Source organism: Podarcis erhardii (genome assembly GCF_964252035.2).
Source record: "Podarcis erhardii genome assembly, chromosome: Z".
Classification (NCBI taxonomy): Eukaryota; Metazoa; Chordata; class Lepidosauria; order Squamata; family Lacertidae; genus Podarcis; species Podarcis erhardii.
The window spans coordinates 30,401,665-30,424,169 of record NC_138504.1 but is presented as its reverse complement, the minus strand read 5'-3'; the positions used below and the strand labels follow the sequence as shown (position 1 = coordinate 30,424,169).

The 22,505-nt window shown below is 43.4% G+C and overlaps 1 protein-coding gene across 7 annotated transcripts in view; it reads right to left on the bottom strand.

Annotated features, from left to right (window-relative positions):
• Positions 1-22,505, bottom strand: part of LOC309333443 (rho GTPase-activating protein 20-like) — a 94,149-nt gene that overhangs the window by 45,616 nt on the left and 26,028 nt on the right. Inside the window, exon 1 of one of the 7 annotated variants that reach the window (XM_081846946.1) lies at positions 20,288-20,377. The exons of the other annotated variants lie outside the window; for them this stretch is intronic. Coding sequence (XP_081703072.1) covers positions 20,288-20,362 — 75 coding nt within the window. The 5' untranslated portion in view covers positions 20,363-20,377. Of the gene's footprint in view, positions 1-20,287; positions 20,378-22,505 lie in introns of those variants that run through there. 7 annotated transcript variants of the gene reach the window in all.

Below are 22,505 nucleotides of genomic sequence, written 5' to 3'. Positions count from 1 at the left end.
AACTTGTTCCTGCCCTCACTCATTCTTCTCTGATTGATAGCGAACTTAGGAGATACAGGGTCCCTTAAAGGGAGAGTTGGTCTGTAAAAGCCAAACCCCAAATTTTCTTATACCATCAGCTTGGCAAAAGCTGTTCTAGTCTATTCAGGTAATGTATAACAGAGGTCCTAATTCAAAGGTCTTATTCCACCTCTGGCCTCGTGCTTTTGGGTCCTGTTTTCAGCTTACCAAAGAAAAAGAAAAGAAAACTAAATGGTTAACTGTCAGGAATTCAGAACAATGTTCTTCTGCCTTCAGTAGCATGAAAACCCACAGAATAAACTTTAAATGCGGGGGGGGGGGGGCAGGGGAGAACAATCCAAGGGCTGGAAGAAAAACAAACAAATGGGATGCTGGAGCCTTGCCAAAAGGTAGATCAAGCCAGACAAATCTGACTTCTTTATTTAATGAAAAAAGGATCAGTGTGAACTTTAGCAAGCAGTTTATTTATTAACGGGTCATTTATCCCATCATCCTTTTGAGAACCAGACTGTGGCATATGATAGTGATTCCCACTGCAATCTTATGATTACTTTAGAGCAAAAGCATGCCCTTCGTCCGAGGATCACAGGGCAGTTTACAATATAAAAACACAAAAATACATACCACAATAACAAAAAATACCGCCCATCCCACCACACACAGATAGCTTAAAAGGACATTGATTGTTTAATTAGCCAAAGGCCTAGTTATAGAGGAAAGCTTTTGCCTGGCACCTAAATATATGTAATGAAGTGACCAGGCAAGCGGCCTTGGGGAGAGCACTCCACAAATGGGGAGCCACCACAGAAAAGGTCCATTCTTGTGTTGCTACTCCTCAGACCTCTGGTGGAGGAGACACATGAAGAAGGGCCTCAGATGATTATCACAGGGTCTGAGTTGGTTCATATGGGGACAGGTGATCCGCTCAATGGTGGATCATAGAAAGGAGTTTCTCAGCATATGCATTTGATAACAACCAAACTGCACATGGATCCTGTTTTAAAAGCACTACAGGCTATGTGAGGAAAACTCTTCTGACTCCTTTCATGCCCTTCCCATGAAATACAGCTCTCTCCAAAATAATAATAATAATAAATCCTCTTGTTTTGCATGATGACATTCCACCAGGAGCAGGAGGATTATAGCACAGGCGAAACAAGCCAACTCTGTTCTAGCTCAGGCCATTCAGTGAGGCAAGAACTACAAAAGATTAAGACCAGGTCAGGGCCACAGGACTACTTTTTTAAAAGAGTTCCCAGGAAATAGGATTGGATGCAACTAGACCATAAGCATGTAAATCGCATATTCTCACTCCAGCAGTCTTCCCAGAGAAAATATGTATAGCATTCTACCATCTGCCACTCTACAGACTTGTTACACAACACCTAAAGACTGGTGTGATTTATTTATACACATATAGGTATAGGTAAAGGACCCCTGGATGGTTAAGTCCAGACAAAGGCGACTATGGGGTTGCGGTGCTTTCATCTCGCTTTCAGGCCGAGGGAGCTGGTGTTTGGCCACAGACAGCTTTCTGGGTCATGTGGCCAGCATGATTAAATCGCTTCTAGTGTAACAGAACACTGACAGAAACCAGAGCGCACAGAAATGCTGTTTACCTTCCCGCCACAGCGGTACCTATTTATCTACTTGCACTGGCATGCTTTCGAACAGCTAGGTTGGCAGGAGCTGGGACAGAGCAATGGGAGCTCACTCCGTTATGCAGATTTGAACCGCGACCTTCTGATCAGCAAGCCCAAGAGGCTCAGTGGTTTGGCCACACCTGCACCTACATGCTTTTACACACATATACAACCTGAGCCTAACATGGAGGGGCTCAGAGCATTAACATCCCAACAGATCTTGCTTCTCCATTGGTTGCAGCTTTGGATTCAGCACAGAGTAAGCAGGTCTGTGTGTCTCTGGCTCCCAGCTCATCTCTCACACACCACACTGGCTCTTGTTAACAGCTAGGTGAAGGAGTGGAGGAAAGGCCCATCCATTAGCATGGAGGGCCTCATCACCAGGTTGCAGCTCTTGCAATCCAGCTCATTTTTGGGGTTGTTGATTAGGACACTTAAGTGGCCAGCTAAGGTCATGGTCTTAAAAAGAAAACAGTCTGACTTACTGCAGCAACCTCATCTGTTAAATTATAACCCATACTAGGTATAGGACCTAGAGAATTGGAAGGGACTGACCCCCTCACCCACAAACTCATAACATCACAGATGTTTTCCCATTTCATAATAATTTCTGATGAAAAGTGGTATATAAATACTGAAATTAATAACATAACACAATGGACTCATGAAGTGCATTTCCAAATTTAGTTTTGTTGTTGTTTAAAAATCCAATCAATATTAAGTCACAACAAACAGTAAAAACTATTAAGTGCCAAAATATGTAGCAGGAAAAAAACTAAAAGTGGGTTAATCTTTAATGAAATCTGGAGGAGGCGGCCACCATTCAAAGAGCAGAGAGACTCCCATGCAGTCAATGGGAGTTCAGGACACAGCAAAGGCTTGTTTTGATTTCAGTGGGAAACCAGGCATTTCTTCTGTGACAAACTCCCTCAGTGAGTTTAGCTGTGACTCCTACATTGTAGGGGGTTGGACTAGATGACCCTTGGGGTCCCTTCCAATTCTACAATTCTATTATTCTAAGATGGAAGCTGGGCAACATGACCCAATCTGATGGTTTTTAACCTTGGTTACTCCCTCCCTCTGATACCTGAGAATTCAAGGATTATCTATATGACATACGCAGATCAACAACAAGGACTCCTGATATCTTATTCCCTGAACTAGGTACAAATTAAAGCTGAAGGAGAATGGAAAAAAAAGTTTTTTTAATAAACAAACACGCAACGAGGGATAAAGCTTGAAGGTTTCACTATTAAAGGAACAGTATTACCGTATTTTTCGCTCTGTAAGACGCACCAGACCACAAGACGCACCTAGTTTTTGGAGGAGGAAAACAAGAAAAAAAATATTCTGAATCTCAGAAGCCAGAACAGCAAGAGGGATCGCTGCGCAGTGAAAGCAGCAATCCCTCTTGCTGTTCTGGCTTCTGGGATAGCTGTGCAGCCTGCATTCGCTCCATAAGACGCACACACATTTCCCCTTGGTTTTTAGGAGGGAAAAAGTGAGTCTTATAGAGCAAAAAATACGGTAATTTTCTGCCAGGTAGTGTTTCAGGTTTAAACAAGAACTGCCTATTTCTTCCTTTTTCCATCCTCACTACCTTTCTCCTCCCTCCCTAATTGGCTAAGGGTCTCCAGTAGGATGTCCCAATGGTCTGCAATCTCCTCCATATGATTCTGACCCTCACTGGGTACTGCACCCAAGAACTGGAAGGAACTCCGGACATCATGCAGACTAACGCTCCCAACCCATAATGTTTTCTGCCTTCTGGCAGGTTGGGAGTTTTCATGCAAAGTATGCACTTAGGTTCTAGTTATGCATGCATTTCATTTTCTGCCCAGGCTTTGGATTCCTGCTCTAGTGCTTAACTATAAATGATGCCCCAGTGATTGCTGCAGAACAGCACTGGGCTCCCATCCTGTCCTCGCCTATTTGGGCTATATTTGCAGAGCATCCATTCTGGCTCTTTACTGGCACCGTGGGGAGGTCCTGCCTTATGCCATAAATCATCACCATAATAAATGAGGTCTGAAATACTGCTGCTAGTGTGGAACATGACCTAGAAAGTCTGCTGTCCACCTGGAAAGCATTTGTCTTTGTCTCCTAAAAATGTTCTGTCCCTCTGGCAGGTGACCGGGTCAAGCAAACCTTACAGGTTCTGCAGTGTGCATCAATTCCCCCTCATTTCATCACAACTCCCACCCCTGAACAGGGGCAGGAGTGATTGCTCTGCTCTCCCAGTGCACATTCCTGGGGCTTCTCGCAGAGACCCAGCTCACTCTCCCGCTCGATTTGCTCTGTGGCCATGGCGACAGATCCACATTTACTCAAACACACTTTGAAAGTGCTTGAAAACTTGCAACACACCACACCGTGTTTGTGCATTACTCATCCTAAAGCTGCCAATTCCTGCCTTGTGTTTCTTGGCAAGGGGGAAACTTGAGAGTCTAATAGTCTCATTCCAAACCCATGTATGGCCTGCTGCTATCAATGTGGCCTGCTGAAATGGGCCAGGATTCCTTCCGAGCTGTGATCTTGGCATGGTTCTCCTGTGTTATTATCCAGACAATTAACTTAAGACAGAGCACAAGAACACCCCAACACACCTGCCCTGCTCAGTACAGCGAACGCTTTCCTTCTGACATTAAAAGGGACAGAACAGACGTCAAGCAAGAAAACTTGTGCAGAAAGCCTGGACTTCATTAGCACATTCTTGGTTAGTACAGGAACTCTTAGAGAAGTGACCAATGCTTGATGGCAGAGCAGATCCTGCATATAAAAGGTTCCTGGCCTAGTCAATGGCAACTACAATTTAAAATAGCTTGCAGGAGCATAAACTGGATTGAATCAAAGGTCCATCTTATCTAGAATTTAGTTTTCACAGTTGCCAACCAGATGCCTCTGGGAAGCCCACAAGCAAGTCATGAGTGCAATGGTACTCTCTCATTCAGGGTCACCAGTAACTGGTATGCCGATGCATATTGGAGGCAATATAGCCATCATGGCTATTGGCCACTGATAGCGTTATCCTGCAAAATCTTGTTTAATCATCATTTAAAGCCATCTGAGTTGGTAGTCATCACTAGGAAGTTCCATATTATATAAGAGAGAGAGAGAGAACCTTTCCCTATCCATTTTCTCCATGCATATCTCTATCATGTCTCCCCATCCTCAGGATTTTTCTAAACTGAATATTTCCAAATATTATAACCTTTCCTTGAAAAGCATTTGCCCATTGGGGCAGGTGAAAGTGCAAACCAGTAACAAACCAAGAGATGTGTACGTGTGAAAATTGGCCACAACTATATTGACTAAGAAGAATTAAGTGGAACCGGCACAGGATCTGTTGACCACAAGAGTTGTGGCCTAAAGTCTGTCTGACGTTTAGCCCCACATGCCTCCTGCAGCATCCAGCGGGAATTATAAATCAATGGTATGAATGCATTTGAGATACTGTGAAGAGTTCTGGTTGTCTCACCTCAAAAAGGATATTGTAGAGCTGGAAAAGATCAATCAAAATGATCAAGGGGAGGGGTAGGCAACCTAAGGCCCAGGGGCCGGATGCAGCCCAATTGCCTTCTCAATCTGGCCTGTGGACGGTCTGGGAATCAGCGTGTTTTTACATGAGTTTTTACGTGTCCTTTTATTTAAAATGCATCTCTGGGTTATTTCTGGAGCATAGGAATTTGTTCATATATTTTTTTCAAAATATAGTCCAATCCACCACATGGTCTGAGGGACGGTGGACCGGCCCACGGCTGAAAAAGATTGCTGACCCCTGATCAAAGGCAACTCACCTATGAAGAAAAGTTGCAGACTTTGGGACCCTTTAACTTAGAGAGAAGGCAAATAAGAGGTGACATGATATTTCTGTTTATTAAATTTGTATACCGCCCTTCGTCCATAGATTCAAAATAAAAACACAAAATTAAAAAATTATGCAAGGTAATTTTATGGAAAAAGTGGAGAAAGAAAAGTTTTTCTCCCAGTCCATGGCACTTGAAATTGCATACAGCCAATGAAGATGAACGTTGGATGATTTGGGATGAAGAAAGCACTTCTCCACACAGCACACAGCGCATTATTAAAGTATGGAACTTACTCCCATATGAGGCAGTGATAGCCACTGACCTAGAAGGCTTTAAAAGAGGATTAAGCAATTTCATGGAGAAGGCTTTTAATGGCTCCCGGCCATGATGGCTATGCTGCAAAGTTTCTGAATAACAGTTGCTGGAAATCCCAGGGTGTAGCGGGCTCTTGTGCTCAGATTCTGCTTTTGGGCTTTCCACATGTATCTGGTTATCCACTGTGAGAACCAGATGCTGTCTTGGTAGGCCATTGGCCTGATCCAGCAAACTCTTCTTATGTTCTTATGTGGACCCAGGTGAGACCCCTGGTAATCTGAAATAGCTGCTGCCAATGCAGTAAAGCCAAGCAGGATGGCAGCCAGCTCTCTTAGAGGGGCTCTCCACTCCTCCCATCCCCAGACCCAATACCATTGCACAGGCTCATCCCTGCTCCTACTAGCTATGGTGGCGGATGTGCCGCCACACAAATCAGCTTTGGGTGACTTTTTCTCCACTTTCTCCAGCTTTTTGTAGTGAAGTAAACAGAACTGTGCGCCGCATTCCACATATGGTTGCATCACAGATGCGCATAAGGGCATTGTGACATGGGCAGTTAAAGTTTCAGACTCTTTCCTAATGATCCAGAGCATTTTTTAAAAAATCACCTTTTCCACAGTCAAAATTATCTGGCAGCAGCAGTGGTCATGTTTATAGAAAGAGCAACAGGGACTGCAGTGTTTTGTTTTTTTAAAAAATGAGAAAAATATGCTCAGAAGCATACAGAAGGAGAGGGACACTCAGGCCGCATTCACACCATTATTATTATTATTATTATTATTATTTGCCCTTTACTCTAAGGTCCCAGGGTGGCTTACAGCATTAAAAGCAACTACAGTAGTACCTCAGATTAAGTACTTAATTCGTTCCGGAGGTCCATTCTTAACCTGAAACTGTTCTTAACCTGAAGCACCACTTTAGCTAATGGGGCCTCCTGCTGCCACCGCACCGCTGGAGCACGATTTCTGTTCTCATCCTGAAGCAAAGATCTTAACCTGAAGCACTATTTCTGGGTTAGCGGAGTCTGTAACCTGAAGCGTATGTAACCTGAAGCGTCTGTAACCCGAGGTACCACTGTATTTAAATATGGTTTAGGAAAGAAATACGGCTCCTAAATTACGTGTTAGTTTAATATACTTATGTAGAACTCTATTTACCATTATTGTGTAGGCATCTCTCTCATGACCTTCTGTGCTCTTGTTTTGGGGAAATAATAAAAAAACCATAATACAATTTAAGGCACTATGATACCACTTTAGTCCGTCATGGCTTCCCCCAAAGCATTCTGGGAGCTGCAGTTTGCAAAGGGTGCTGAGAGTTGCTAGGAGGAACCCCACCCCCATCTCCTTTCAGATCTACAATTAGAGTGCAATTCAATCCTTCCCAACAGGGGACACTGGGAATTATAACTCTGTGAGAGGAATAAAGGGTCTCCTAACACCTCTCAGCACCTTTAACAAGCTGCAACTCCCAGGATTCTCAGGGGGAAGCCATGATGACTATTTGAAGTGGCATCAAAGTGCTTTAAAAGTATGGTGTGAATGTGGCGTCAGTGCAGGGAAAAGCACAGCTTTCTCCTGATTCCAGCTGCCCTCTGCCAAAGTGACTTCCCCTGTTATAAAAGAGTTCCCAGATTCTCGTTTCATGCGTTTCCATGTGAAATTTCCAGAAGTGCAGCTGTGTAGGTTGGTTGTGTGCAGGTAGGGGGCACAGGTAGGGGATGAGACCCAAATCTCCTGACGCCTTTAAAGACCAACTAATTTATTAAGGCAGAAGCTTTCATGGAATCTGTGTTATTTTTAAAGTGTCATCAAGTTATTGGGTGTCGTCCCACCCGCCAATGTAATTTATAGCTAAGCTATCAGATAATCTCCATTCTCAAAAACATGCCCACAGCATTGCATTGTGGGGTTGTGTTCTTGTTTTCTACCAGTGCGCAGCAGGTCACTGCAACCCCATGCAAGGAAATGATTATTTTTTTTAAGGAGAACAGATAAAACCTTGGGAGGCCAATTGGGAGACAGGGAAGCTGTCCACAAAATGAGGTTCATATAACCTATTTCCAAACACCAACATCTGCTTCCTGCTCCTGCTCCCTCACTTCCACATCATACCCTTCCAGGGTCAGACGCTTAGTGTAAATATGGATCCGGGACTCCAAGTTGCCCAAAGTCACAGAAATACTAGAGGTCTCAATTGCTACTGTGGATTCTGGTGGCTTTTGAAAATTGTGCTTTCCCCTTTCAAAAAACTATAATTTCCAGCACCTTAACAAACTATATTATCCATCATTCTCATGTGCTTTAAATTTATGGGGTGGATCTGCCCTCTGATATAGCTATATTATAGCCATTGAATTTCTATTCTATTCTATTCTATTCTATTCTATTCTATTCTATTCTATTCTATTCTATTCTATTCTATTCTATTCTATTCCAGAAGATGAATCTCAAGGGGTGTCCAGTGTACTGTACCGTCTATTCCTGTTGTGTTGGCTGAGCTTCAGTTAGTAAGATTTGAGGATATGGACAAGGTGCTTGGATCAGTCAGGATGACAAGGTGCTCTGTACATTTGCCCCTCTTGGCTGATAAAAACTAGGAGGGAGGGGACAGCTGGCTGGGCCAGAGGGGTGATTAATGCCTCTTTGCGAGAGGGGGTGGCAGACTGACAGTGGTAAAATAAAATGAGAATCACCTTCAAATACAATGGTTCCCAAATGGCTTAGTTGTCGAACAAATCGGCTCCTAAACGCTGCAAACCTGGAAGTGTTACGGTTCACAAACGCTTTTCAGAAGCCAAATGTCTGACGCGGCTTCCGCTTGAGTGCAGGAAACTCCTGCAGCCAATCGGAAGCCGCGCCTTGGTTTTCGAATGGTTTCAGGTGTCAAACAGACTTCCGGAATGGATTAAGTTCAAGAACCAAGGTACCACTGTATCTGATGGGTTGAACAATGGAAAATGGAGGAAGCTTGTTTTCTGCTGCTCCTGAAGGGAAGACCCAAACCAGTGGATCCAAATGACAAGAAAGGAGCTTCAAACCAAACATCAGGAAGAACCTTCTGATAGTAAAAGCTGTTTGGCAATGGAAAAGACTCCCTGGGAAGCTGGTGGAAGCCTTCATTGCAGGCTTTTAGGTAGAGTTTGGATGGCCATCTGTCATGGATTATTTAGTTGTGATTTCTGCACTGCGGGGAGTTGTACTAGATGACCCTACAATTCTACAATTCTGTGATTCTATGAATGCACACTAAGGTAAAAGGAGACTGCTGACTTTTACTTAGAAAATTCTGGCATTACACAAAACATTCTGGCAAGAAGCCAAGAAGCCAAATGTAAAAGGTAATTCTTGGGTGCCAAGATCCAAGTTTGGGGCAAGAACTCTTTGGTGAGAGAGCCCCAGCAGAAATTTAAAATCACAAAATATGCAGCAAAGTAAAGCATGCAAATACATATAGACTAAAATATACCTTTGTGAGTACCAAAATTTCCCTTTTCCCCTGGCATAGAAAAAGGCCAGACGTTTGGTAAATTAAAAATGGCTAGCTTGCAAACTATTAAAGTTCAGATTCATATGCTCCAGAAAGTTGCACAGGCAGGAAAATTCGGCTTAGTTTCAAAGTGGTGAAAGTTCCTAAGTTACTGGTATAAGAGTTACTTGTGAGAGCCATGCGACTAAGTTGGAGCAAGCAACTTGGCTTCTGCACACACTGAGTTCATTACCGTTAGATAGCCTTAGGGGACCAAATAATTGATTCTAGTCCCTCCCAAGCTAGATAATCTAGCTAAGCCTGGATGTACAGTTTGCTCTATGGTTTTAACCCCTTTATGCTTTAATTATGCTTCTTGGTTACACGAGGCTGGTTATCCCACACTTTAAAGGGCATCAGTAAGGAAAGTACAGCAGGAGGAGGTTGCACCGCCTGGGAAAGGCAGGAGCCCTGGCTTAATGTGAACTTAAAGTTAAGGAGATTGATTGTAAATATTTGGACTAATGCGCCTTCACTTGATATTTTTACTATTTCCCCACCCCCTCATCCTGAGAGAGCATCTTAATCTGAGCTCAAAAGTTTTTGCAAAGATTTTGGGCCTGAAGGTACTAAATCACATCTGAGGGACGCTTTTTGAAAGGAACAAGCTGCCTCTTTCCTTCCAAGAAATGGAAGATGATTCATTTATTTTAAAATGTCCTCAAAACGAGGACATGCGGGAGGGGCGGAACACACATCTGCCAAAAGCAGTTTGTTGTTTTACTACACACACACACACACACACACACACACACATTTTTCTGGGAGATGGCACCAAGGGATGAGTTTGGCTCTCTTGCTGTCCTGCAAATTATTTATGCCAGCAAGGTTATTCATAAGATTTCTGGAAGGGGAATACACACACACATACACATCTTAAAACATGACCTCAAAGGGGCAAAGTCCTCAGATTAAAGCCACAGGAAACTGTCTGTGTTTGCTCAGCAAAACTGAGGAGAGGATCTCCCAGGGACCACCTCCTAACAGGAGGATCATAATGCTAAGGGATGACAGACCATTTAGATAACATTCCCTCCAACATTCCTCAGATGAAATTAAGGACATTTCTCACACCCCTCCCAACTGACCCTTCTCAACCCCATATTTAGTCCATCCCCACCAAGCATTTCCTATCAGAAGAAGGGCAAGTGCTGCTGCAACCACTGTTCCAACAGGACACAGCACACACAGAGGCGGAGGTAGCTGCTCTGGCACCCAGCACATGCTGTGCACCTGGGGGTGGGACCATGGGGGTGGGGCAAGCGTCCCAGGGTACGAGCCGCCCAGGGTGTGTGTGGAGTGAGCCGCCTTTGGCGGGCTGCTTCCTGGACGGTGGCGGGGAGGGAGCCGTGCCGCTTTGCCAGCAGCCTTCCTCCCCTCTTCCTTTTGACAGTTCGAGGGAGGTTCCTCCCCCCCAGGAAGTAGCCCGGGAGCAGGGGGCAACGGCACGCCACCCGCCTGCAATTCCCAAGCTTCCCACAAGCTGTCAAAATGAAGGGGGAAGGCTGCCTACAAGGCGGTGCAGCTCCGCCCCTTCCTCCGACAGCTCGGGGTAGGCTTGGGAGTCGCGGGCGGTGTGCCAAATGTCACTCCCCTCAGTGATGACACCTGGGGCGAACTCCAGAGCGTGCTCTCCATGCAGTTAGTGGTTAAAAACAAACAAACACCAACAAAAAGTCCTTTAAAGACGGGGGTGGGTTTTAAGGTCCCATTAGATTCAGCAGGGCGTACTCTCAGGTAAGTGCAGTTAAGGCTGCAGCCTTTGTGACCCAAGTTTTGGGTCCTTTTTAGGTTCAGGATGTCACTGCTTTACACCCACCCCACAATTTGAAAACGTCAGCTTTGTACTTAAACACAAATTGGACGGGAACTGCATTCTCTGTGTCTTTATCAATTTATTTAAAGAACAGCAAACTGGTGATTGCTTTAACTTTTTGATATGTGGTGATTTGAATCATGAGGATGCATTAGAAGAACTGCTGAGTCTTGAATGAGTCTTGCTTTGGAATTGAGGACTTCATTAGATTTTCTTCTGCCTTTTCATTTTATTTTGTCCTAAGGGCTTGTTAGAGATAATGTGTAAGTGTGGTGTCAGCTCCCTAAAAAAAAGGTCGACAACTCTGGGAAACGGGTGGGTGGGGGAGTGGCGCTTTGCACCACAGCGCCGGATATCTTAAAACGGCCGTGATGGCTCCTATCAGCCTCGAGAGCCAGCATGGCCAAACATCAGAAATTATGGGAGCTGGAGTCCAACCACATCTCGAACGCCACATGTTTCTCATCCTTGCCTTCATGAGACTGCTCACAAAGAATGCTTCGCCCTGGCATCTGCTACCTGAGGCTGCTGCCTCACTCTGCCATTGGTAGTGCTGGCCGTGCTGCTGCTGCTGAGGTATTAACCCTGCCACAGTTCCTGTTAAACGGTAATAAAGTTGTGGTCCTTGTTATCCTGGAGGCCTGCCCAGATGTTTAGATAGTTGATTTGAATTTTAATCTGTTTTTAACCTCTTGCTACTTTAATTTTTTGAAAGTTGTTGATTTTCTTATATAACAAGAGGAAGAAATCAATAAAAATGTCTTTAAATTGTTTTTAGCTTTTCTACTTGATAATTTTAGCATTTTAGAAAACTGCTTTAGGTTTTTTTTTACAATCAAGCCAAGTATAAATTTATTATTATTATTATTATTATTATTATTATTATTATTATTATTATTATTATTATTTGCACTGGCTGCTGCACAGCTCTGTGTAGAGCACTTTCAGAGACAGCTACAATTAGTCATGATGATACTGTGGTTTGATAATTTCCTTATTCATTTTATTGCTTTTTATTATTTGTTTTATTGCTTGCTTTTGTCAACCCTTCTACTACTGTTTTTATTATCATCACACAGTATCTTCATTTTTCTATTGTGCAGATATGATTTTGTTGCATACCTTTGAGCCTGGCCATAGAAATCCAAATGCCTTAGCCCCTAAGCAATAAAGGTTTCAAGTGATGTGGGGTTTCCTGATTTTTAAAGGACAGAATTCAGGCTTGGTACTTCAGGAGCAGCACCACTAGCCACCTCAGCAGTTTAAACCTATCAGAGGAACAAAGCCAATCCTATGTCCTCAAGGGATAAACAGGCAGCTGGCATAAAACAATGAGTCTAGAATATTTAATATGCTCTAAGCCACTCTAGATTTACAAAAGAGGGAGTAAAGGAGAGGTGTCAGCAAGTAACCTGTCCAAAATGAAATGCAGAAAATGACTATATTTTTAAAGTTCCCTAATGAATGGCTGGCAGAAGACGCATGCCTGGATCATTTATTGAAGGGCTGATGGGATGTTATTTAATTAATTAGATTTGTTTTCTATGCTGCCTTTCAACCCAGAAGGATCTCCAATACCACTTATATTTAAAATAAATCAAGTACCATTACATGGCAGTGGGTGGTGGGGAGGAATACTTCGCTTTCTAACTCATTCAATCTACAGCATTTGCTCTGGGGTGGTGCATTTTCACAAAATCAGTTGCTATGGCTGTTTTCCTGAGCTTCCACTCCACTGCATCTCAGAGTGCTTACAGCTCCATTCTCCAGGACAGCAGATTGCTTCACTACCCAAGGGCAGGCATGGAAGAGTCCTGTGCAACTGCCCTTGCTTCAGGTGATTTTGCTGGCAACAGAAGACAGGGTCTGTGAGTTGTTGGCTGGAAGCTAAGAGCATCTGAACAGCTCTGAGTGGGGCAAAAACCCATAGCCAGCAACCCCAGGGGTTTCAGACAAAAATCAGGTGCTTAATAGGTATGGGGGGCCTTTTGAGAGATCCACATGCTCTGTTCTATAAGATTTTCTTTTAGCTGATTTGTTTAGTCTCTTTTTTGATTGGGTTGAATTCGAATAATGAGGGAGAGTTTTATTTCTGAGAGGCAGTGTCCCATAGTGGTTAGAGTGGTGGACTAGGACCTGGGAGAGACCAGGGTTAAAATTCCCACTTGGCCATGAAGCTCACTGGGTGTGGCCAGTCCCTGCCTCTCAGTCTAACCTATCTCAAAAGACTGTTGTGTGGATTAAATGACAAGGAAGGGCATGTATGCCACCTTGAGCTCCTTGGAGAAAAAGGTGAGATATAAATGCAATAAATAAATAAATTATTGCACATACCCTCTTCATGATAATTTTAAACTGGGTTAGCTTTTTAATGTTGCAGTACAATGCTTAAGGGAAGTTGAGAGGAAATGCTGTGTCAAGGTTGTTCCGTCTATTAAAATAGAAGGTCTTCCCATCTTAATTTTTTAGGATATGGACTTCTAGCACAAAGGAATCACAAACCCAAAGGAATCTTACTTTTACTGTACACACTTTGCTTACACTCCAGACCAGTCCTGCCACACAGTCCATCATTCAATCATTCATACCCTTTCACTAACATTGGCTGTTGCAAAGACACTCAGCCAGTTCCTCCAATAGAAATCTACAACTGTGAGATGCACAGGAATGTATAATACAATACAGCTCTGTGGTCCCTTTATCACCACAAAGGCAAACTTTTACTGATGGTAGAGCACAAGAACAGCCTTCTGGATCAGGCCAGTAGGCATCTCGTTCAGCATCCTGTTTTCGGTGGCCAAACAAACACCTGTGGGAAACCAGCAAGCAGAAATCTCCCCTGCTGTGTTTTCCAGAAACTGGTATTTGTAAGCACTGCTGCCTCCCAATGTCAAGGCACAGCATAACCTCCATCATGACTAGAGGGATTTATCAAATCCTCTCCCCCACCCCCCTTTTGGACATCAGTCCTACAAGAAATCTTCAAAATAACAAAGCAGGTTGTTGTTATGTACTGAGCTGAATCCTAGAAAAATCGGATCCAGAATGCAGCAGTCTGATTGGTCCGCAGGAGCTACCCAATCCAGCTCCAGGTGGAAGTGATTCAGCGCCTTGCTTGGCCTGCAGGAGCAGCCAATCAGGCTCCTGGATGAAGTGAATCAGCAACCTGATTGGCCTACAGGAGCAGCCCGGAATTAGCCAATCATGCGGGGCCCATTGTGTAAATAATGTATACAGTGGTACCTCTGGTTGCGAACGGGATCCATTCTGGAGACCCTTTCTCAACATGAAAAGCCCACAACCTGAAGTGCCGTATCCGCGAAGCGGGATTTAGCACACGTGCGAGCGGTGAAACCTGGAAGTAACCCTTTTTGGTACTTCCAGGATGCTGCGGGACGCAACCTGAAAAAACATGAAGCAAACGTAACATGAGGTATGACTGTATATAGCTAGACATTTTGGGGAAAGTTTATTCATTGCTACTATGACCTGAATAAAGAGCATGAAATTCACACTCGACTCCAAGTATATTTCACAGGTATAAGAAGCCATTCCAGAACTGGCCCTATTAAATATTTTCCAAGACAACAAACGCTCACTCACATTACAAAGAACTCATAAGCCACTTACTCTCCCTTGCACCATTCATGCCTTCATTTCCAGTTTTGGAGGCACTCTGGCCTATATCAAATTAATATCTACTTAGAATAGACCCACTGAATTTAATGATCCTTAGCTAATTATGCTTATTAATTTCAACGAGTCTGCTCTAAATATGACTAACACTGAATATACCCCTCTGTGTATGCCCAGGGGCTTCCTGTCCTTGTATCATGCCGGCAACTTCATGGCCACCTCTTTTCTTTTTGCAAGGCATTCTGAGCATGCTCAGAGGCTGCCTGTTTTGGCAACGTACATGGCTAATTACTGCAGTGTCTGTTTTACTGAAAGGCACTCGTTACGGTATGCACAGAGTCTCCGTGCCGTGGCACCAAGTAGGCAAGAAACAGGTTTATTTATTGAACGAAGTGTGCAAAGTAAATCACTTCTGGCTACAGATATACCAGCTCCCTGTTTTACCAAGTAACTCTGCTGAATCATTACAGTTTCTTAAAGGGCAACACACAGAATGGGCACAACTCAAACCTGTCGAACTACCACCATAAGCAGCCATATGCTATGCTTCTTGGTTGGAAAAATTTATTGTGAATGCTACATTAAACTGATGAAAGCTTCAGGATTTTGATAAACTGGAGGAATTACATAAAGATGTCTTTTTCCTAGATAACCACAGGATATCACACATGAATGACTCGGACAATATTTAAGAAACATTCAAGCATCCTGCAAATTTCTGTAAAATATCATCATCAAAATTCCCATTTTAAGCTGATTATGTCACTTTCCAATAAATGAGTAGCTGCCAGTTGTTGTTGTTGTTGTCTATTGTATTTAAAATTATGTTTACTGTATGCATAGCTGTCAACTTTTCCCTTTACTTGCGAGGAATCCTATTCGGAATAAGGGAATTTCCCTTTAAAAAAGGGAAACGTTGACAGCTATGGCTGTATGTGAAAAAGCAATAAAATATTTTTTTTTTAAAGTTCACAGAGGAAAGTTATTTGGATATATTTTGGAGTCTATTTGTTTCAGCTCCATAAACTGGCTGTGAACATAAATGAGCTTCTTTCATTTTATGATTTGCAATTATAATATGGCCAAAGAAGACCTAATAGTTCAACAAGTGATGCAATCCCACTCACCTGGAAGTCAGCCCTGCTGAATGCAGTGGGGCCTGCTTCTGAATGAACGTGCACAGGGTTATTGGGCTAACCTTTAAATAGGCAGCAAAGCCTCCATTTGATAATTTTTTAAAGTGGAAGAGAAGCAACTACTGTTAGTGTCAGGAGAATGTTTGTGACTGTGTGTGTGTGTGTGTGTGTGTGTGTGTGTGTGTGTGTGCAAGCACAAGGGGGGGGGTTAGTATAAAAAGCTTAAGGTAAAATGGGTTTCTGTCTATAAAGATTCGTCTCCAGGCCAAGGTAAATTGTGAAGTGAGGCATTTTTTTAAAAGAAAGCAAACAAGCATTTCATTGGACTGATATTTGGCAAAAGGAGCATTTTTGTGCAGGCGCCAACCTTGAGGGCTGGAAGAATGTAGCACATTCCTTGGGGTCTTTTAAGATTGAGAGCAGGGCTGTTTTCTTACTCTTAGCACAACCCTTCTCAAAGGCGACCATTTTAAAGGCCAGAAAAGAGTTGGGTGCACCCACAGGAGTATTTGATGCGACGGTGCAGAGGAGCCACACCACTAAGGGGCTCCCTTCCACCTTAAGGTGACTGCAGGGAAAACACTGCCAGAACCCACGTATATTGAGGCGGGAGGAGTGTGGCACCATGCCAGAAGAGGTGGAGCCTTGTGGGTCTTTCCCTGGGCCCACATCAACTCTCCCCTAAAAGGATGCTCCGGGGTCAGACTAATGGTCTCTCTAGTCCTGCATCCTATTTTCTGCCCACAGCCCAAGCTAGAAATGAAGGTGGCAAGCTTCCTTTCCTGTGGCTCTCTCGCAGCTGAGGGTGATGCAGCGGGATGCATATCCATAAACCTTTTGTGAATCTTTGTACTTTTGTCCATTTATTGTATTTATTTTTCCTGATTTGAACTATAAAATGGTGATTTTCTTGGCTCAAGATTGGCTGCAGGACACTCCGGCAGCCAATTGGAAGCCACGGAAGCTGTGCCGGACGTTTGGCTTCTGAAAATCATTCAAAAACCAGAACAATCACTAACAGGTTTTCGATCGTTCGGGAGCCAAAACGTTTTAGTTTACAGGTGTCCGGCTTCCGAGGTTCCACTGTACCCTTAAACATTTTTTAAGAAAAAAGCACTGGATATAGTACCTTAAAAGAATATGGGTCACATCTACACTGTATATTTAACGTGCTAGAATACCCCCTTAAACAATCAGGGCTCACATCCCCACAGAATTCTGGGAGCTGTAGTTTGTTCAGGGTACTGAGAGCTGTTGGGAGGCCTCTGTTCCTCTCCCAGGGCTACAATTGTCAGGGATCTCAGGAAAGGAGAGATTTGTCAAACTATGCTAAAAACTGTAGGGGCCTGCTAACATCTCTTAGCACCCTGAACAAATTACAGCTCTCAGAATTATTTGGAGGAAACCATGACTGTGGAACCATAACACTTTAAATGCATAGTGTGAACTCGGCCATGAAGTTTCGTTCTATGTCTGTATTTATAAGCCACCTTTCTGCAAAGGCATCCAAGGTGGTTCTCAAATTTTAAAATAAAGATGGCAACCGTTTTGCACGAGGGCTTCTGTTCCTGACCCCAATGCATGGCTGTTGAGCGTGTATAAGCCCACCTTGCCCATTCCACCCCCAACCCCCATTCTGCCCTCTTCGAGGTCCAAAAGGACCCACACATTGGAGGTTGCACATCAGTTGGACTCATGCAAAATGGTCGCCATCTGTACTGAAAGGAACACACATCAATTGTCTATTTCCTTACATTTATACCCTACCTTTCTTCCACTATGTAAACACCCAGCCACTGAACAGCAAGGTGGTACCCACCTGGACATTCAGAACAACACCCTGAGAGTCACCTGTTGGGCCTATTTTTCAGGGAACATCCCTGATTTAGAGAAGCCATCCCGGTTTCTGATTTGATTCTGAAATGTCCCACTTTTCCTTAGGACGTCCTTAGGATGTTGGCGAGAATGGAGCTGTCCAACCCCCCCAAGCTGTCTGAAGGCATTCCTGTATAGGGAAGGGGGTTTTATGTTTAATGTTTTATCATGTTTTTATATATGTTGGAAGCTGCTCAGAGTGGCTGGGGCAACCCAGGAAGATGTGTGTGGTATAAATAGTAAAATTATCATCATGGAATGGATGTCCCTATTTTCATCGGAAAAATGTTGGAGGGTATGTACTAAGCGCCCCTTCTGACGCTGATGCCATGAGTCGCTGACTCCCTTACTTAAGCCTAGAGCTTTATTTTCAGCCAGAACTCAGTTTTGGCCCCTTCTAAGAGAATGAGGCAAATGTTCATGGTGAGTTCCAGCACCTCTTTTTCTAGAAAAATAGCACTGCTTATTTTATTTATTTATTTACTGAATTTATATACCTTATGCCGTATTATAACTATCATTTGCAGACATTTCCTATATCACAAATGTGTCATTTCTCTCTCCATAGCCATCCATAAAATGATTTATGTTCTATAGGGGGGGGAAATATTTACTTTTGTGTGTCCTCCTGGATCAATGGGCAGCCAAGCCTGTTTGATAACTGGCAGCATAAAGTGTACACACACACACACACACACACACACACACACACACACACACCTTAGGGGTGTGCAAGAGTCCCAAAATTTGCCTTGTATCTGCTTCCAAGTTGCTTTCTTGCTCTCTCCACTCACCCCATATTGTTGTTGTTTTATTTGTTTGTTTGTTTATATCCAACCTTTTCCCCTAACTGGGACTCAAAGTGCTTTGTACACATTAAAATAACACAGATAAGATACAGAAAGCTGAAAACATACAAAAAGTATTTAAAAAGTAATGAAAACAATACCAAAAAATCGTATTGAAATACAGATAATAAAGCCCTATTTAAAACCCTTTCCTTAAAAACCAGCCAGTTCCTAAAGGCCTGCTGAAACAAAACAGTATTCACCTGCTGGCAAACCCCCAAGGTGAACCCTGAGCTATTCTGCATCCTGCATGAAGCAAAACTAGAACTTTTCTCTTTCTTGTATAAACTGGGTGAAATTTATAGGCACAGCAGCCATTCCAGGGCGGACCAAGCCTGCCATATTGCAGGTAAATAGGTCCCCACAAACAGGGTTTTGTTTTGGGGGAAGAAAGAAAGAAAAGATTGACTTTCCTCCACAATCCTCCATCTCTTGCTCTTTGCTACCTTAAAATGATGAAGAGCTGTCCAGTTGGTCTGCATTATTGTTTGCTTGCACTTTTTGCTTAGAACTTCTCAGCTTTTCCATTGGCCTTTTACCTTTCCAGGGCTTGTGACCTCAGTCTTGCAGGCCTCCAAGAGTCCCCAAAACACAAAGCTTTGCAAAACGTAGGGCTCTGAAGAGCATTACAGGGTTTATCATTTTAATCTTTTTAAAAAAATTATCTGCTGCTAGGCTTTAGCAAAACAGAGCTCCTGCTGGCATGTTTGCATCATGTTGCCCCTCTACACTGCCGCCCCCCTGCAGAAATTGACTTCTTTGGCTCACACAACAGATCTTTGGACCAATGCGTCCAAAATGTTTTGAAAAGAGGTAGACATTTAAACCAATCCTTTCAGACAGCAGAGGCAGTTACTCCAGCAATACAGCAATTCCTGGCCTCCTACCACCAACAAGCTAACAATATCACAATATAGGAAGTTCATTCTTCATAACTGATTGATTTTCTAGCCATGGCCAATAAACAGTATATCTGCGAAATAATAGGCACTTTAGTACTCATGCATCCAAGTACATACATTGTCCTCATCGAAATGCTCTCCCATAAGTCTCTCTGTCCCATTTATTCTAAATTTACCATTTCTCGAAAAGGGTTTTTCCATCAGATATTCTGTAGAGGTAAGTATGATTTTGCAAGGATACTGCAAACAAACAAACAAACAAACAAACAAACAAACAAACAACCTTACATGCTTCAGTGCAACTGTGGGCTTATCCACAGTTACTTTTTGCCCCACACTTTCCAGGCACGGTCCATGCTTTAAAGCTCTATGTCCAAGTGTTCTCTTTTTTTACCTGTGGAATCCCACTCTTTAAAGCTCCATTGGAGCAAGCAGCAATCCACAGAAAACCCCAATTGATGTTTGTTGCACTTTAGCTTTAAAGAGTGAGTTTTCAGACTACTTGACCTTGAAGATCCCTTTCGACTCTACAATTCTGATTCTTCAGCTGTAGATTCCTGCAATTCTTTTAAAATTTGTCTCCTTATTAAACTCAGCCTGCTCTCCTCCTCAGTTTGATTACACCCATATCATACATTTAAAGCATTATTACACTGCTTTTAACAGTCATGGAGAACCAGAGAGGTACAGTTCCCAGCACCCTTAACAAACTACAACTTCCAGCATTTTTCTTGACTGTTACAGTGACATAATAGTACTTTATATCTATGGTGTGGATGGGATGCATGTGAGTCTTTCTCACTACGAGGATGTTTTCTGCTCTTTCTTTGCATTCAGATGACTTCCTAAGTTAGGGATAGAAGTCCAGCTCAGCTTGCATTTTAGTGTGAACCTTTCTAACTCACACACATACATGCACTACATATCTCCTTCAGAATTTAGCACTTCTATACATTTTGTGTTGCAGTTTTCCAATCCCCCGCTCCTAAATATGTACAAAACGCACATATCGGGGGACAGTGTGCTTACAAATGCATAGATGTGTTGCAATAGCATATCAAGAACTTGTGCTACATTAGGTAGAACTGCTTGCAAAAATGTGTATATTAGGATAAAGTGCTCCCTAAATGCTGATAATTTCTTGTGAGGACTTTTAAAAATCTGACAAACTGAATTTAAGATTTGGAAAACGAGTAAGTAAAATTGCCTATCTGTATTTAAGACTGAGGACGCGCGTGGCGCTGTGGGTAAAACCTCAGTGCCTAGGACTTGCTGATCGTAAGGTCGGCGGTTCGAATCCCCGCGGCGGGGTGAGCTCCCGTCGTTCGGTCCCAGCTTCTGCCCACCTAGCAGTTCAAAAGCACCCTTAAGTGCAAGTAGATAAATAGGTACCGCTTTATAGCGGGAAGGTAACAGCATTCTGTGTGCGGCGCTGGTGCTGGCTCGCCAGCTGCAGCTTCGTCATGCTGGCCACATGACCCGGAAGTGTCTTCGGACGGCGCCGGCTCACGGCCTCTTAAGCGAGATGAGCACGCAACCCTAGAGTCGGACACGACTGGCCCGTACGGGCAGGGGTACCTTTACCTTTACCTTTATTTAAGGCTCATATTTTTCTTTAGCTTCTTTTTTGGGGGGTGGAGGAAGGGGACTCTTGTAAGAGAACTCTTAAGCACTCATCCCCCTTCTAATGCCAAATGTTTCACAACTTGAGAACCAAACACCAAGGGTTTTTATCCATACTGTACTTACCATTTGCCCTGCACTTCCCAGGCACAGTTCACACTTTCATGTTCTGGGTATGCGTGGGCCTTTCTTTGTCCTGCTGTTTAGGACTGAATCACAGCAAACATAAATTTGAATTTTCTGCAGACTTCTGCTTGCTCTGATTGAGCTTTAAAGAGCAGGTTTTCATAAAGAGAAAAAATTATTTACGTAGTGCTAGCAGTGCAGACACTACATGCAAAACATCAGTAATTCATTCTTTAAAGAGGTGTTCATTATACTATGGGAATCTGATGCTTTAAGTAGAACCATAGAATCTTATAATCAATTGTAGAGTTAGTTGGAAGGGGCCATAAGGATCATCTAGTCCAACACCCTGCAGGCAGAAATATGCAACTGTCCCATATAGGGATCAAACCTGGGCATTATCAGCACCATGCTTTAACCAGCTGAGCTAACTTGATTTTTTTTTTTTTTTACAAGACAAGGAAAGCAATGAATCAATGAGTTTGAACAAGAATGGGAACTAGTTAAGAATTATTCTTAAAGCAAGGGATCTGTTGTACAACCAATCTTCTATACATACAATATGACTAATTTAATAAGGCCTAACTACTATTATGATTGGACACGGGTGGCGCTGTGGGTTAAACCACAGAGCCTAGGGCTTGCCGAACAGAAGGTTGGCGGTTTGAATCCCTGTGATGGGGTGAGCTCCCGTTGCTCAGTCCCAGCTCCTGCCAACCTAGCAGTTCAAAAGCACGTCAAAGTGCAGGTAGATAAATAGGTACCGCTCTGGCGGGAAGGTAAACAGCATTTCCGTGTGTTGCTCTGGTTCGCCAGAAGTGGCTTAGTCATGCTGACCACATGACCCAGAAGCTGTATGCCGGCTTCCTTGGCCAATAAAGTCTGCGACTGGACCTAATGGTCAGGGGTCCCTTTACCTTTACCTTTACCTTTACTATTATGATTATACTGAGCATGAATACAGTGGTGCCTCGCAAGACGAAAAGAATCCGTTCCGCGAGTCTCTTCGTCTTGCGGTTTTTTCGTCTTGCGAAGCAAGCCCATTAGCGGATTAGCGCTATTAGCGGCTTAGCGGATCAGCTGATAAGCGGTTTAGCGGCTTAGCGGATCAGCTGATAAGTGGCTTAGTGGATCAGCTGATAAGCGGCTTAGCGGATCAGCTGATAAGCGGCTTAGTGCCTTAGCGGATCAGCTGATAAGCGGCTTAGCGGATCAGCTGATAAGCGG